Source organism: Melospiza melodia, chromosome 26 (genome assembly GCF_035770615.1).
Source record: "Melospiza melodia melodia isolate bMelMel2 chromosome 26, bMelMel2.pri, whole genome shotgun sequence".
Taxonomy (NCBI): domain Eukaryota; kingdom Metazoa; phylum Chordata; class Aves; order Passeriformes; family Passerellidae; genus Melospiza; species Melospiza melodia.
In genome coordinates this window covers 1,745,125-1,761,236 of record NC_086219.1, presented here as the reverse complement: position 1 = coordinate 1,761,236, position 16,112 = coordinate 1,745,125, and the positions used below count along the sequence as shown (strand labels likewise).

The window sequence follows — 16,112 nt, the reverse complement described above, 5'->3', positions numbered from 1 at the left end:
GGAAATTAATGCACAAACACCGGGAAATTAATGCTCAAACACCGGGAAATTAATGCACAAACACCGGGAAATTATTGCACAAATATCAGGAAATTAATGCACAAACACCGGGAAATTAATGCTCAAACACCAGGAAATTAATGCACAAATACCGGGAAATTAATGCTCAAACACCGGGAAATTAATGCTCAAACACCTTTGCTGGAAGCTTCAGAGGGAGGAGAGGCTGATTGAGATCCCTGAATTCCTGCATCCCAAACCCAGACACCCACCTGCTCCCATTGTATCCCAGAATATCCCATAATATCCCCTCATATCCCACCAAATCCCAGCAGATCCCATCATATCCCACAAAATCCCATCCCATCCTCCTCCTGCCCCGTCTCCGGACCCATCCAGCGCCCCTCGCAGGATAAATGGAGATGATTCCCTTCCATCCCTCACTTCCCAAATTTATAATTAAAATTATAATTCTTAGTATTTTAAAATAAATTTTTATTAAATAATTTATATATTTTAATTAAATAGTATTAATTAAACATTTAATATTAAATTTTTATAAACTGTACCTCTCTGAGTTACCTCCCCTCTTTCCAAAAGATTTGTTGAAAGCTTCAGATGGAGGAGAGACTGATTCGGATCCCTCTCACAATTAAAAGTCAAATATCATATACAGATGTTAGGAGAAGTTTTATAGATTTATAGTTATATTTTACACATTTTTAGTTATATTTTATACATTTTTAGTTATGTTTTGTACATTTTTAGTTATGTGTTATAAGCTTATAGTTATGTTTTATAGATTTAAAGTCATATGTTATAGATTTGAAGTTATATGTTATAGATTTATAATTATGTTTTATAGATTTATAGCTATGTTTTATAGATTTTTAGCTATGTTTTATAGATTTTTGTTATGTTTTATAGATTTTTAGTTATATTTTATAGATTTTTAGTGGTGTTTTACCGCTCTTGTGTTGTTATCAGGGTTTGGGGCATTTGGGAGGGTGGGATTGTCACTGTGGCAGCACCTGATCAACAGTCAAGATTAAAGGGTTTAAACTCCACCATGGACAGAGAAGAAAGAGCTCATGGGCAGAATTTAAAGGGTTAAAAGGCAAAAAATCCTGGTGGGAAAAATCCTCTGCTCTGGTGCTGTTATATTTTCTCCATTCATTCTTCTGTTGTATTTTTGATAAGGTTTTAATAAACCTTTCTCAATTTTTTTGGAAGTGAGCAGCATTTCTCGCAAGTTCTCCCACTTTAAAGGTGATTTCTGCTGATGAATTAATTTCTGCTCATTAATTTCTGCTCATCTGCAGGCCAAGGGCTCCAGGTTCATCTCGCTGACCCCAGAAATGCCAGCCTGGGCCAGGCCTGGCTCTGTCACTTCTCAGTTACCACCGGGTCATGCAGGGCTCAGCCTGGAGTCATCTCTTATTTTTGCTTGACTTGGAAGACAAACTACAAAAATAGAAGTGTTTACATCTCCCAAACACCAGTTTTATGTTTCTCAGAGGATAAGCAGGGCTGGGAATTACTCCTCCTTGTCTTTGTGAAGAGATTGGGAGTGATTTCATAGATTTATATAATATATATTTTAAAATTTCTGAATTTAAAAATTCTGTATTAAAAATTACATTAAAATTTATATCACCATGATAAAACTATGATTCAATAATATTTTAAATATTATAAATAATATATTAAAATATTATATATCATATTATAATGTATATCTCTAATATTATAGTATTATATAATATATAAAGCATATAAAATATATAAAATTTATATACTGTATATAATATATATAATATAATATATATAATATATTATATATATTATATATTATATGGATAGATATTACATATTGCATATAATATATTACATATATTATATATTATAATATTATAATATATTAATATATAACTATACTATTATATATAATAGTATATAATGATATATATAAATATATATTATTCATTATGTATTTATAAAAGATTATATTATAATACATTAGAAATATATAATGAATAATATATATAATGAACTATCTCCTAATTAACATTTATATTAAAAATGTATTTTAATATATTTAAATATATTATAACATATATTAAATAGACTTATTAATATATTATAAATATATATAAATAAATATACATTATAAATACATACTTATATATTGATTTTATTATATTTAGTTTTAATATTAATATACTAAGTAAATATTTAAATGTTTAACTATAATATATTAAAAATATTATTATTTAGCATTTAAATTCTATAAAATTCTATTTTAAATTAATAATTATACTACATACGACATATAATATATAATATACAATGTATAATATACAATGTGTAATATATAATATACAATGTGTAATATATAATGTGTAATATATAATGTGTAATATATAATATATAATATATAATATATAATATATAATATATAATATATAATATATAATATATAATATATAATATATAATATATAATATATAATATATAATATATAATATATAATATATGTATATTATGTCATATTATATTATATTATATTATATTATATTATATTATATTATATTATATTATATTATATTATATTATATTATATCTTATATTAAATTTTAATAAAGTGCACCTCTCTGAGTTTCTTCCCCTCTTCCAAAAGCTGCAAGATTCTGTCGAAGTCTTCATAGGGACGAGAGGCTGATCCAGATCTGCCTGAACCAACTTTTCCATGCAGCTCATCCTTCCTTCAATCCAAATCCAACCTTTCACGTTCCTCCCTGAGAACCTCCAGCAAAAAAAAAATCCTCAGAAATTTGAAATTGCTGCTCCATTTCCTTCAGGATCAGGATTTGAGTGCTTTTTTCCTCAGCTTTTTCCCCTTTCCTCACCAGGAACCCAAACAACTCCAAAACCTGGACTGAGTTCTGAGCAGCCCGAGGAGCTCTGCAGACACAGCTCCATTTTTAGCCCAGCCTATTCTTTGGATAATTTCCTTTATTTCTGGGCTCTTTGTCCCGGCTCCATCCTGTCAGCAGAGCCCAGAGCTGTGGAAAAGCCAAATTTAGGAGGATCTCCTCAGGCCGGACCTTCCTGAGGGATTTCCACCCACGTCAGGAGCTCTGATCTCCTGCATTTGTGTGTCTGGAAGAGAGGAAAAGCCCCAAACCCAACAATTTGGGGTGGTTTTTTGGTTTATTTTATTACTGTTTATTTTTTGGTTTGTTTTGGGGATTTTTGGATTTTTCTTTTTTGGTCTGTTACTTTTTGGTTTTTTTTTTTTTTTTTGGTTGGTTTTTCTTTTGGTTTTTTGTTTGGTTTGGTTTGGTTTCTTGGGTTTTTTGTTTGGGTTTTTTGGGGTTTTTTGTTGGTTTAGGCTTTTTTTTTGTTTGGCTTTGGTTTGGTTTTTAAGGGGATTTTTGGTTTTTTTTGGGGGGTTTTTGTTGGTTTAGGTTTTTTGGTTTGGGTTGGTTGGTTTTTTGGTTTGGTTTTTTGGGTTTGTTTTTTTGTTTGTTTGTTTTTGTTTGATTTTTTGGTTTTTTCGGGGTTTTGGGTGGTTTTTTGTTTCTTTTTTTGTTTGGTTTTTGGGGATTTTTCTTTGGTTTTTGTTGGTTTAAGTTTTTTTGTTTGGGTTCATTGGGTTGGTTTGGTTCTTTGGTTTTTTGTTTGGTTTTATTGTTTTGTTTTGTTTTTTTTTATTTGGTTTGGTTTTTTGGGTTTTTTTTGTTTTGGTTTTTTGGGAGGGTTTTGTTGGTTTAGGTTTACTTGGTTTGGGTTCAGTTTGGTTTTGGGGTGTTTTATTTGGTTTTTCTTTGATTTGGGTTGGTTGGGTTGGTTTGGTTTTTTGGGTTTTCCTTTTGGGTTTTTTTGGGTGGATTTTTTTTTTTTTTGGTAATTTGTTTTTTTGGGGTTTTTGTGTGTTTCTTGTTGTTGTTTTTGGTTTTTTATTTTTATTTTTTTTTTTTGCTTTTTCCCTCTGCATGGATGCAGAGTGCAGCAGGAACCCCCAGGCCTTCTTTTAGGGCTTTAAAAATTCCCCACAAAAATTCATTTCTCATTTTAATTTGCTGCCCAGGCAATGCCAGGACAGTGGGGGGCTCTCTGTCCTTCCTCCCACGCCAGCCTGGGCACAAACTGCAACTCCAGAAAAGGAGATTTGTGCAAATCACAAATCCCAAACAATCCCCATCTCTTCTGGGCATAAAGGACTTTTGTTCCAGAGCTGGCTGCAGGAATTCCTGAACGATGAAAGAACAAGCAGAGAACAAAAATCCCCCCACAAATCAGGGGCAGAAATCTCCTCTCTGCTCTGCCACGGGGTGGTCAAGCTGTTTCTACAATATAAATTTGCTTTTTCAGCCATAAAGAAGTGAAATTGTTGGGCAGAAATGTCCTCTCTGCTCTTCCGCAGGTGTAGGATGACCTCAAAAAGACCCTGATATTAAAAAAAAAACCTCAAATAAATATTATATATATATAAAAATATACATAAATATATAAATATATATATAAATATATGAAAATATATAAACAATATATAAATACCAATAGAAATATACCTATAAATAGAAATATACCTATACCTGTTCCTATAAATAGAAATGGAAATAGAAATAGAAATAGAAATAGAAATAGAAATAGAAATAGAAATAGAATTCGAAAAGACCTTTACATCACATGGTGGATCAGGCTCTTTATGCAAGATAAATTTTCTTTTTCAGCCACAAATAAGTGAAATTGTTGGGCAGAAATGTCCTTTCTGCTCTTCCACAAGTGTAGGTAGACCTCAAAAAGACCCTGATATCAAAAAAACTCCTCAAATATATCTATCTATATCTATATCTATATCTATATCTATATCTATATCTATATCTATATCTATATCTATATCTATATCTATATCTATATCTATATCATCTATATCTATATCTATATCTATATCTATATCTATATCTATATCTATATCTATATCTATATCTATAACATATATATAAAATTCAAAAAGACCTTTATATCATATGGTGGATCAGGCTCTTTCTGCATGATAAATTTGCTTTTCCAGCCAAGAAAGAAGAGGTAGAATGTGAATTCAGAGCCCATCCACATTCCCCACTTGCCAACAGGGATATCATAAATAAAAATAAAAAATAAAAATAAAATAAAATAAAATAAAATCCAGGAAGAAGCATTAGGAAGGAAGAATTCCTGGGAGGAGTTATGGGGAAATGAGGGAGGAATTGAGGTGCTCAGAGTTTGAGGGTTCTGAACAGATCAGCCACATGTGGAAATCTGCATTTACAGCAAAATCCTGAAGAATGACCCTAAAAATCCCCCCAAAATGGGATGGGTCTCTGGGAATGCCACTAAAAATCGAGAAAAATGGGAAAAGCGAAACCAGCTGCAGCCACACCAAATCCTGAAAATTTCCCTGAAATTTCCACTCAGTTCTCTGAAAATCTGCAATTCCAGCCATCCGCTCAGAACTTCCACTTCCATTTTCTCCAAAGGACAACCAGCTATTGCTGTAAATAAAAAATCTGCAGATATTTCAGTACAAATGGGGTGGAAAAGAGGGAGGAAGTGTGGCAGATCCTGTTTTGCAGACTTCTCCCACACATGGGGATTTTTCTGCCTCTGCTCGGCTTCCTGGCACCTGTCAAGGACACTGCTTGGCCAAAAAAAGCCACCCAGAGCTTCTCTCCTGATTTATTTTCTCCTTTTTCCACCATCTCCAGGGTTTGCAAGCCGGGCAGGAATGGAGGGAACACCTGGAACAGGAGGGGAAAATGTCCCAGAGGGGAAAACAAGGGAAATTGAACCGCGAAATTTTAATGAAGAAGGGAATTTTTTGATCCCTTTTTATTAAAGTTATTAAGTTTATTAAAGTGAGTTTATTAAAGTGAGGTTTTTTATTAATTTTATTAAAGCAGCCCCTCTGATTATTCATGTTACTGCTTCCATCAAGGTTTCTCTCCCTTCAGGGAATTCCTGCAAATCTCCAAATTCTGGTGGAATTCTGGGGTTCTCCCCTGTTCTCTCCTGGCCCAACCCATGGAGGGTGTGAGGAGACCCCACTGCTGCAGTTTCATAATTAACCCAGCAAAAATCACAATTTTTCACCCCACGTGTCAGACCCTGCCCTGAATCCAGCGTTTTTCCGGGGCTGCAGACCAAAAAGCAGATCCAAGGATTCCTGGAATTATCTTTTGTTAGAGATGATCATTAATGAAGTGTATAATCCTGAATCATCTTTTGGTACAGCTGATCATTAATTAATCATTAATTAAGTGTATAGTCCTGAATCATCTTTTTTTACAGTTGATCATTAATCAGGGTGACAGGACTTTGCTGGGAGCAGCTCTGCAAGGAGCAGGGGAGATGGAGACTGAGGCAGGAAGGATCCCAAACCCTGGAGCATCCCAAACCCTGCAGGGTCCCAAATCCTGCCAGGTCTCAAACCCTGCAGGATCCCAAATCCTGGAAGATCCAAAATCCTGGAGGATCCCAAATTCTTGAGCATCTCAAACTCTGCAGGATCCCAAATCCTGGAAGATCCCAAATCCTTCATGGTCCCAAATCCTGGAGGATCCCAAACCCTGCAGGATCCCAAATCCTGCAGCATCCCAGATCCTGCAGGATCCCAAATTCTGGAGGGTCCCAAATCCTGCAGGGTCCCAAATCCTGGAGGATCCCAAATCCTGCAGCATCCCAAATCCTTGAGCATCCCAAACCCTGCAGGATCCTAAACCCTGGAGGATGCAAAATCCTACAGGATCCAAAATCCTGGACGATCCCAAATCCTTCATGGTCCCAAATCCTGCAGGATCTCAAATTCTGGAGGATCCCAAATCCTGCAGGGTCCCAAACCCTGGCAGATCCCAAATTCTGCAGGGTCCTAGATCCTGGAGGATCCCAAACCTTGCAAGGTCCCAAACCCTGCAGGATCAAAAATCCTGGAGGATCCAAAATCCTGGAGGATCCCAAACCCTGGAATGTTCCAAATCCTTGAGCATGGTCCCAAATCCTGCAGGATCCCAGACCCTGCAGGATCTCAAATCCTGGAAGATTCCAAATCCTTGAGCACGGTCCCAAATCCTGCAGGATTCTCCAGGATCTCAAATCCTAGAGGATCTCAAATCCTGGAGGATCCCAGATCCTGCAGGATCCTAAACCCTGCTGGATCCCAAATCCTGGAGCACCCCAAACCCTGCATGATCCCAAACCCTGCATGATCCCAAATCCTGCAGGATCCCAAACCCTGCATGATCCCAAACCCTACAAAGCCCCTTTTGCCCCACAGAGTGAGCCACAGGAGCATCACAAAGCCCCAAACATTTCAGTTTCTGGTGCTGAACGTTCCAGCCACGGGAGGAGCTCCAAGAGTGACCTCATGGAAACGTCTGCAGCCAGAGGAAAACACTTGGCCAGGATTTAGAGGGAATTTTCTGCTCTCCAGGATGTCCACGGAGTTCTCTGAGCAGCCTCATCCAGCAGAGGAGGTTCCTCTCTCCTTCAAAAAAATTTGGGTTTTTTTGTCTTCTGTTTTTCCTTTTAATCATTATCTTGCTGTGGAGCGGCTCAGCACCAGCACAACTTTGCTGCTTCTTGGTGGGATTGTTTTCCTCCCTCCTTCAAGGCTTTTCTGGGATAAAAAATTAGATTTTTTTGGTCTCCTGTTTCCCCCTCTTGCTGTGGAGTGGCTCAGCACCAGCGCAGTTTCACAGTTTTGCTGCTTCTTGGCGGGATGAATTCAGCTTCACCCCGGAGTTGCAGCACTGCTGGGAATTGTTTATCCCCAAAAAATTCATATATTAAATTCATATATTAAATTAATTTAATTCAAATTAAAGGAATTAAATTAATTTAATATATATAATATATAAAATATAAAATACTTTGTGGAGTATTTTATATTTAATAGATTATATTTTATATCTTATATTTTATACTTCATATTTAATATTTCATATTTTTATTTTATATATATTAAATGCCAACTAAAATACAATTTTGCTTTCTTGGGGAGGCTGTAGCAAATAACTCTGGGTTTCTCTGCAGCCCTACCACACTGAGGGATGTTTTCCTTTTAAAAGCAGTTGGATTAAACAACAGGGCGAGCAAAAGGAGCAGCAGCTCATATCAAATATCTGCACCCAGTGAGCAGACAGAGCCCTCAGGCAAAACCTCGTTATCCTCCAGCAGATCTCCCTGCCTGGAACAGAACTTTCTTGTTTTTCTTCAGTCTTGTCAGAAAATGTCAGCTTGTTTGTCAAACCAAATAAAAAAACCTCCTTTTTTTTCCCTCTCCAGTTCACTCCCCCCTGTAGCCACCCCTGGTTATTCCTCTGGGTGGTATCAGGGCAAATAGCAGGAAAAATCAACCAGAAAATTGATTTTTAAAAATAAAAACTAAAAGAAAATCATCAGATAGAGAACAAAAATTCCATTTTACCTCACAGTGCTACCAAGTGGAGAACAAGAGGTGGTTCTGCTGCAGGAGGGCTTTGAGACACAACAAACTCCTCAGGAGGGGTTGGGCACAAACTTTATTTGTACAGAAAACTGGGAATGGCTCTGAAGGGGACAAAGGGGACAGCAGGCAGTGATGGCAGGAACAACACCAAAAACAACACCAAAAACAACACCAAAAACAACACCAAAAACAACAGCAGAGAGGGTTTGGGGGGATGGAGCTGCCCTGCCCACCCCACACCTCTCCCACCTGTGTTTCCAGTCAGTTCCAGATTTTGGGGGTAAACCACAGGGGGATTTGGAAGGATGAAGGTGCCCTGGGATTTTTGGGATAAACCACAGGGTGATTTAGGAGGATGAAGCTGCCTGGGGAGTTTTGGGGTAAACCAGAGGGGGATTTGGAAGGGTGAAGGTGCCCTGCCCACCCCATACCTGTCACATGCTGTGTCTCCACTCTGTTCCAGATTTTTGGGGTTTTTGGGATAAAGCACAGGGTGATTTCCTTGATTTAGGAGGATGAAGCTGCCCTGCCCACCCCACACCTGTCCCACTCTGTGTCTCCATTCCATTGCAGATTTGGGGGATTTTTGGGATAAATCACAGAGTGGTTTAGGAGGATGGAGTTGCCCTGCCCACCCCACACCTGTCCCACTCTGTGTCTCCCACTCTGTTGCAGATTTTGGGGATTTTGGGGATAAACCAGAGGGGGATTCGGAAGGATGAAGCTGCCCTGGGATTCTGGGGATAATCCAGAGGGTGATTTCCTTGATTTAGGAGGATGAAGCTGCCCTGCCCTCCCCACACCTGTCCCACGTGTGTTTCCACTCCATTGCAGAATTTGGGGATTTTTTGGGATATTTTTGGGATATTTTTGGGATTTTTTGAGATACACCACAGTGTGCCCAGGCCGAGGAGCGGCACCTCCCCGCGGAGGGCCGAGGATGATGATGATGATGATGATGGTGGGGCACAGGGAGGGGACCCCGCTGGTGCTGCAGGCTCACACCCAGGCCTTGAGCTGGCGGCTGCAGCCCCTGGCCCAGCAGCAGCGGCCCCCCTTGTAGAGGGCCAGGCTGTAGGGCTGGAAGCACACCAGCAGCTGCAGGCGCCGGGCCAGGCTGCAGTAGATGGCCATGGCCACCACCAGCAGCGGGGACATGATGACAAAGCCCAGGATGATGAGGGCAGAGGAGCTGTTGTCGTCCAGGAGGCTCTTGCAGTAGCGGGCGGAGGAGTGCAGCACCTGTGGGGGCACAGAGAGGCACAGCCAGGATCAGAACACGGGGAAAGGGCTCCAAAAAGTGACCAACAAAAAAGCACTGCCTACAGTTCCCTGCAAGGTGGGCGTGGGTTGGGGTTCCTCCTTCTCCAGGAAATGACAGAACCAGAGGACACAGCCTCGAGCTGCACCAAGGGAAATGCAGATTGGATATTGGGAAGGAGGTTTTTACAGAAAGGGGATAAAGTGTTTTACAGAAAGGGGATAAAGTTCTGGAATGGCTGCCCAGGGAGGTGCTGCAGTCCCCATCCCTGGGTGTGTTTAACAAAGCCTGGATGTGGCACTGGGTGCCAGGGCTGAGTTGAGGGCTGGGTTGGACTCCATGATCTTTAAGGTCTCTTCCATCCTGGGGATTCTGAGAATTCTGTGATTCTGTGGATTCTGTGAGAAGCCCCCCATTATCCCAACTCTGCCAGAGCCACCCCTGTCATGTGGCCTGGTGCTGACAGCAGTGGCCAAAACACCCCTGAGTTTCCAATGTTTCCATGGAAAAAGAAAACATTTTTCTTTTGCTCCCTCTCTCAGAGCTGAGCAATCCTCAGGCACAGTCTGTGACAGAAATCACATCTTAATCAAGCTTTTAATTCTCCCTGTGAGACAGGAGCACTGTGCACTGACCCTGGAGCAGGGAACACTCATTTTATTCAGTCATCCAATAGCATTGGATAGGCACAAACCAAATCAAAAAAACCTCCTGGTGCTACATTGGTGTGGGTGGCACAACGCTGGGAAGAACAAAAAATAAATAAATTAAATAACATCTATATAATTTTATAAAATATATATTATAATTGTATATAATATATATTTTATATAAATAAAATGAAATATAAACAATATATCAATATATAAATAAAAACTAATAAAAATACAGAAATCTGTTAGATTCTGCACAAACTAAATCCAAAAAAACCTCCTGGTGCTACATTGGTGTGAGTGGCACAACGCTGGGAAGAACAAAAAATAAATAAATTAAATAACATCTATTTAATTTTATTTAAAAGATATTATACTATAAATTTATATAATATACATTTAATATATAAAAATATATTTAATATAAAATAAATATAAATTATATATAAATATATAAATAAAATAAATATAGAAATAAAGAAATCTGTTAGATTCTGCAGACAGATTCTGCTCATCCCATGGCTCTCCAGAGCCCTTTGTGTTCTGCTCTCTGTGTACACTCATTTCTGCCTGAAAACCCTGCCAGAAATGACCACTTGCAAAGAAAACCTCTCTGGGCCAGCCTGAGTGGTGCTCAGAGCCCTCCTTTCATGCTGGCACTCGCTTGTTCTGCACTCCAAATGCTGCAGGCAGCCTCTGACTTTATTCTTTTCTCCTTTCAGCAGTGAAAGGAACACAATGATGCTAAAACCCAACAATAAATCTATCTAATGGAGCTGCAGTGCAGAAATCAGCCCCTGGCTGCTGGGGAGCCACTCAGAAACCGTGGCCCAAAGTCAGAGGCTGCTCTGCCGAAGCCACAATTCCTTGCTATGATTGCATTGAAGGAAAAGCTGAGTTTAAAAATCTCCTCACAGCTCCCAGCAGTTTTCACTTCTGGTGCACTTGGCTGCGCTCAAAAACATTCTGCGTCTCCTCAAAGCCTCTGAGTGTGTGTGCAAAGCAGAACTCGAGGTTTTCCAAGGTGAGGGAAGCTGGAAGGGGCAGTTCTGGGAGGGTTTTTTCCCATTTTCAGTCCCTGTTTATGACTTATGAAAAAGGCACATTGAGCTGGTGTAACTACCCAAGCCTGCAAGGGAAACAGGGAATTGCTTTTGGTCAGCTGATCCCAAAAGTGTTTAAAGGAATATAGCAAGAAGGGATTGGTAAATAAGGAAATGATGCAATGCAGAGGGCAGCAAACAGAGCCTGGATGGACAAAGGAGTCTTATTTTTGGTGTGAGGAAATTGAATTGGTGTGAGGAATGCACAGAATTGTTGGGAGCAGGAATGTTAGATTGGCACAAGAAGGGGATTAGATATCCTGTCAGATTTTACTGATCCTAATTAGGCAGATCCTAATGGATCTTAAATTTAACTCAACAGAAAGCAGCAAACCCCACCAGAGCCCAGGCAGGGCTGTGAGCTCTGGAGCTCTCAGTGACAGAAATCCCAGGGAAGAGAGAAATAATTGTGAAATTAAAATGTAAACAGCAATTCCATCAGGGCAGGGAGTGTGTTCACCTCACCTGGCACCTCTGCTTGGCACTTCCAGGGGGACAAAACTCCACTGCCCAATTTCCATGGGGACACAACTCCACTGCCCAATTTCCACGGGGACACAACTCCACTGCCCAATTTCCACGGGGACACAACTTCATTGCCCAATTTCCATGGGGACACAAATCCACTGCCCAAGTTCCATGGGGGCACAACTCCACTGCCCAATTTCCCACAATACCTGTCCTTGTCAGCCCAAGCTATTCACACAGAAAAATCTGGGAAAAATCTGTGCCCAAAGCCAAACCCTGAGGAATTTTCCTGTCCTTTCCAGGCACTGCTCAGCTGGGGCTCAGAGGGACCCTCAGGTGTGGCCCTGCCCTTGAGGAGTGGCTCTTACCTGGGAGTGGCACTGGAAGCCAAAGTAAACCACCACGATGGTAGGAAGGAGCACGACGGTGAAGATCACAAACATCAGGAGCAAATTCAGGAGGAAAACCAGGCAGTTCATGGTTCCTATCAGCAGGGTCCAGGCCAGGCAGCAGCAGGGGCTGCGGGGCTGCCTGGGCAGGAGCTGCTCGTCCATGTCGTACGGGGGGAGCCCAGGGATCATTCGGGATTTTTCTGACGGGATTTCTGCTCCAAAGTCCTCAGGCTCCTGGCCGGGCATCCTTCAAGGAGATCCACCGAGCCACGCTCTTCTCCAAAAGTATTTCCTTGCTTTTGGTCTGGCAGAGGTGGGAAGGAGCTTGCAAAGGGTTCTTCTGTCTCCTTCAGGAGCCCTCAGGCAGAGATCATCGTGGGGCAGCAAGGAAAGGTCTCCCTGCTCCCTGCTCAACACAATTTGCTTCCTTTCAGATGCTTTTCCCAGCCTCTCCCAAAGCAGATCTGCTGGAAGTTTGGCAGTAATTTTTATTTTGGTTTAGAATCCAGAGTCCTGCTGAATTTTGCTGTTGTTTTTCCCAAAATTCCGATCCCAAGAGGTCCCAAGGGGTGGCTGTGGTGGCTGTGATGGGCTGCTCAGTGGGCTTTGGTATCCCCCTCCAACTTGGAGCTCAGCTGGGTAGTCAGGATGTCAGGTTTGGGTTCAGCATGTCAGGGTTAGGTTCAGGATGTCAGGCTCAGGTGTTCAGCAGATCAGGCTCGGGTGTTCAGATCAGGCTTAGGCTCAGAATATCAGGTTTAGGTGTCCAGAATATCAGACTAGGATGTTCAGGATTTCAGGCTCAGGTGCTCAGAACACCAGGCTTAGATGCTCAGGATGTCAGGCTTAAATTCAGAAAATCAGACTCAGGTGTTCAGAATATCAGGCTTAGGTTCAGAATATCAGGCTTAGATGCTCAGGATGTCAGGCTTAAATTCAGAATATCAGACTCAGGTGTTCAGAATATCAGGCTCAGGTTCAGAATACCAGGCTTAGATGCTCAGGATGTCAGGCTCACGTGTTCAGCAGATCAGGCTTAGGTGCTCAGCAGATCAGGCTTAGGTGCTCAGAATATCAGGTTTAGGTGTTCAGAATATCAGGTTTAGGGACCCCCAGGCAGCTCCTTGTCTTCAAATCACCTTTCCATGCTCTCCAGGTGTATCCCAGCAGATGTTGCTGCCCAGGTCTCACCCCAGGGAGGTGAGCAGAGCAGAGGAAGGGCAGGAGCTGTTTCCCAGCTCTGAGCCCCTCCCGTGCAGCAGGGATGGGAGCAGTGTGTGGTGCTGTCACTGCAGCCACTCTCTCCCAGCACTGAGGTCCCTTCTGAGCTCAGCTTTGCTGTGTTTACAGAGCAGCCTCAGTGCTCTCTGTGCTGGCCAATCCTCCACATCTGCCTCCCCACGCTCCAGCCATCCATCCCCGGGTCAAGATGGTCCCTCTCCAACTTTAATTATTCTGCCTCTGGTTCATTTTCTAAAATTCCTCTCTAGATTAAATAAAGGAAAAAAAAACCCTAAGAGAAATTGATAATAATCACTGTATTCCTCAGAAATCATCTGTCCCCTGCAGTCATCTGGTGTTGTTTGCAGAACATATTGATACTCTCGTAGAGGAGGCACAGCAATTATCAATTATTTCATCTCCCTCATAAGATCAATATTATTTAAGAATTTCAGCCCCATCTCCGTGCCTGTGCAGCCTCCAAGACAGAGTGGCAGTAATAAGAGAGAGATATTAAAAAACACGGAGAGAAACAAGCTCTGAAGCAGAGAGCAGAGTGTGACAAGTCCATTTCCATCCTGTTCTTCCCTGCACTCCAGGGCTGGATGGCTCCCAGGGGGGTTTGCAAGGCAGCAGCCTCCACTCAAGCTGCAAAATGTGAAATCTCTTCTCAGATCTGTCCAGACATCCCAGGGGAAATAACTGCTGGATCCATCCTGTTTTCAGGGCTGCACAGGCCAGAGAGAGCGTTAATAATAAAATCTGGAGCTGTGCAGGAAACCATAAATGTGACAAGTGGTAGGGAGCTCTGGGAGCCTCAGTGGTTCCTCTGCCTGTCTAAATTCTGGTTAGATTTAAAGACACAATATTTTTCAAACTTGAAGTGGAAAAAAAGGAGGAGTCACACAAACAGAAAGAACCCAAACTCAAAACTATAGGAAGAGAAATCAATTTTAGGCTTAAACCGTGGAAAGATTAACTCAGGGCTGGGCAGCTAAAAATCCTACAGCTGCTTTTACCATCTGCTGGTGATGGCACAGGGTGTGGTGAAATACAATTTAAGCATTCATAAAAGTGCCAAAAATTCTAAGAAGCTTTGCTAAATCCAGGGAAACTTTCCAAAGTTCTTTTGCTGTCACGAAAATGTGTTTTAACCTTTTCAGGGAGGTCTGAAAATTGTGTTCTGTACATTTATTGTCTACTGGTTCTTGTAATAACCAAGTGAACTTTGTGTCAGACAAACCTCAGCGATATTGAGAAAGATTTCTCTGAAATTTCCACATTCTTGACAAGAACTTTCCCAGAAGTGGGGAAGATCTTGATGATTGATGATGGAGCAGTTTACAACAGGAGCATGATTGCTTTGAGATGCTGGAAGTGGTGATGATTTTAAAAAAATCCATCAGTTCTCTGACACTGAGACTGCTGCTCCCATGGAATCATTTTCTGGCAGCACCATCTTGTGGTTTGCACAGCTCATAAATTTTCCATTTATGTGTCCCATTCTCCAACCCTAACCCTTGCAGGATGATGTAAGGTTTGTTACCCACTATGGAATCCTTCCAGCCACTGAAAACAACACCAAACCTGCTCACACTGATGGCTGGAGCACTGCTGGGGATGCAAAATCCCAAATTCCTCACTGAGCTGTGGGAATGCACACTCCAAGCAGCCCAGCTCCTTTTTCCAGGGGATTTTGCTACAACCCCAGTGTGTGTGCCACAGCTGAGCTGTGGGTTTGGGCTGCCTTGGTCACACCTCAGGCAGGTGGTGAGGGCACAACAGAGGGCTGGGATCAGGTAAAAGGTTCTTCACCCAAAGGTGAAGGTTTCTGGTGACCTGAGGGAATGGCTGGAGCTGTGTCAGGAGAGGTTTAGGTCAGATTTTGGGAAAGGTTTTTTCACCCAGAGAGTTCTGGGGCACTGCCCAGGCTCCCCAGGGAATGAGAGCTCCAGGAGGGTTTGGACAACGCTCTCAGGGACGCACAGAGTGGAATTTTGGGGTGTCTGTGCAGGGCTGGGCGCTGGGCTGGATGATCCCTGTGGGTCCTTTCCTACTCAGGATACTCCGTGATTCCATGGCTGAACTCGGGCTGGGGCAGAGGATGCCCAGCACGGGGCAAAGGCACTGTGCTGTGAGAGAGGAGATGAGAGAGGTGGAAAAGCCGGAGAATGACCGGGAAAGGGGCCGGGAAAAGGGCTGGGGACAGGACTGGAGGAAGGGCAAGGGGAAGATCGGGAGAAGGGGGAAGAACTGGAGGAAGGACTGGAAGAACGACCGGGAAGGATCTGGGCAAGGACCGGGGAAAGGACCGGGAAGGCTCGGGGGATGAACCGGGGTAAGAACCGGGGAAAAGACTGGAAGAAGGACCAGAGGAAGGACTAGAGGAAGGCTCAAGGGAAGGACTGGAGGAAAAACCACAGGAAGGACCGAAGGAAGAATCGGAGGAAGGACGAGGAAGGCTCGGGGGCAGAAACGGAGGAAGGATCAGAGGAAGGACCGGAGGAGGGACTGGAAAAAGGA

The 16,112-nt window shown here is 41.8% G+C and overlaps 1 protein-coding gene across 2 annotated transcripts; it reads right to left on the bottom strand.

The window, feature by feature from the left end:
• Positions 1 to 8,545: 8,545 nt before the first annotated feature.
• Positions 8,546 to 13,709, bottom strand: TMEM88B (transmembrane protein 88B). Of its 2 annotated transcripts, XR_010030638.1 has the most exons (3): positions 12,345 to 13,709; positions 9,134 to 9,733; positions 8,546 to 9,032 (listed from the first exon to the last, which is right to left on the bottom strand). XR_010030638.1 is itself a non-coding variant. In XM_063176996.1 (2 exons), exons 1-2 carry the CDS (start codon positions 12,612 to 12,614, stop codon positions 9,491 to 9,493), a joined length of 513 nt encoding a protein of 170 aa, XP_063033066.1. In that variant the 5' UTR covers positions 12,615 to 13,709; the 3' UTR covers positions 8,546 to 9,490. The 2 variants fall into 2 exon arrangements, 1 of the variants encoding a protein (XP_063033066.1); XM_063176996.1 differs by having other exon boundaries at positions 8,546 to 9,733.
• Between the last annotated feature and the right edge of the window lie 2,403 nt (positions 13,710 to 16,112).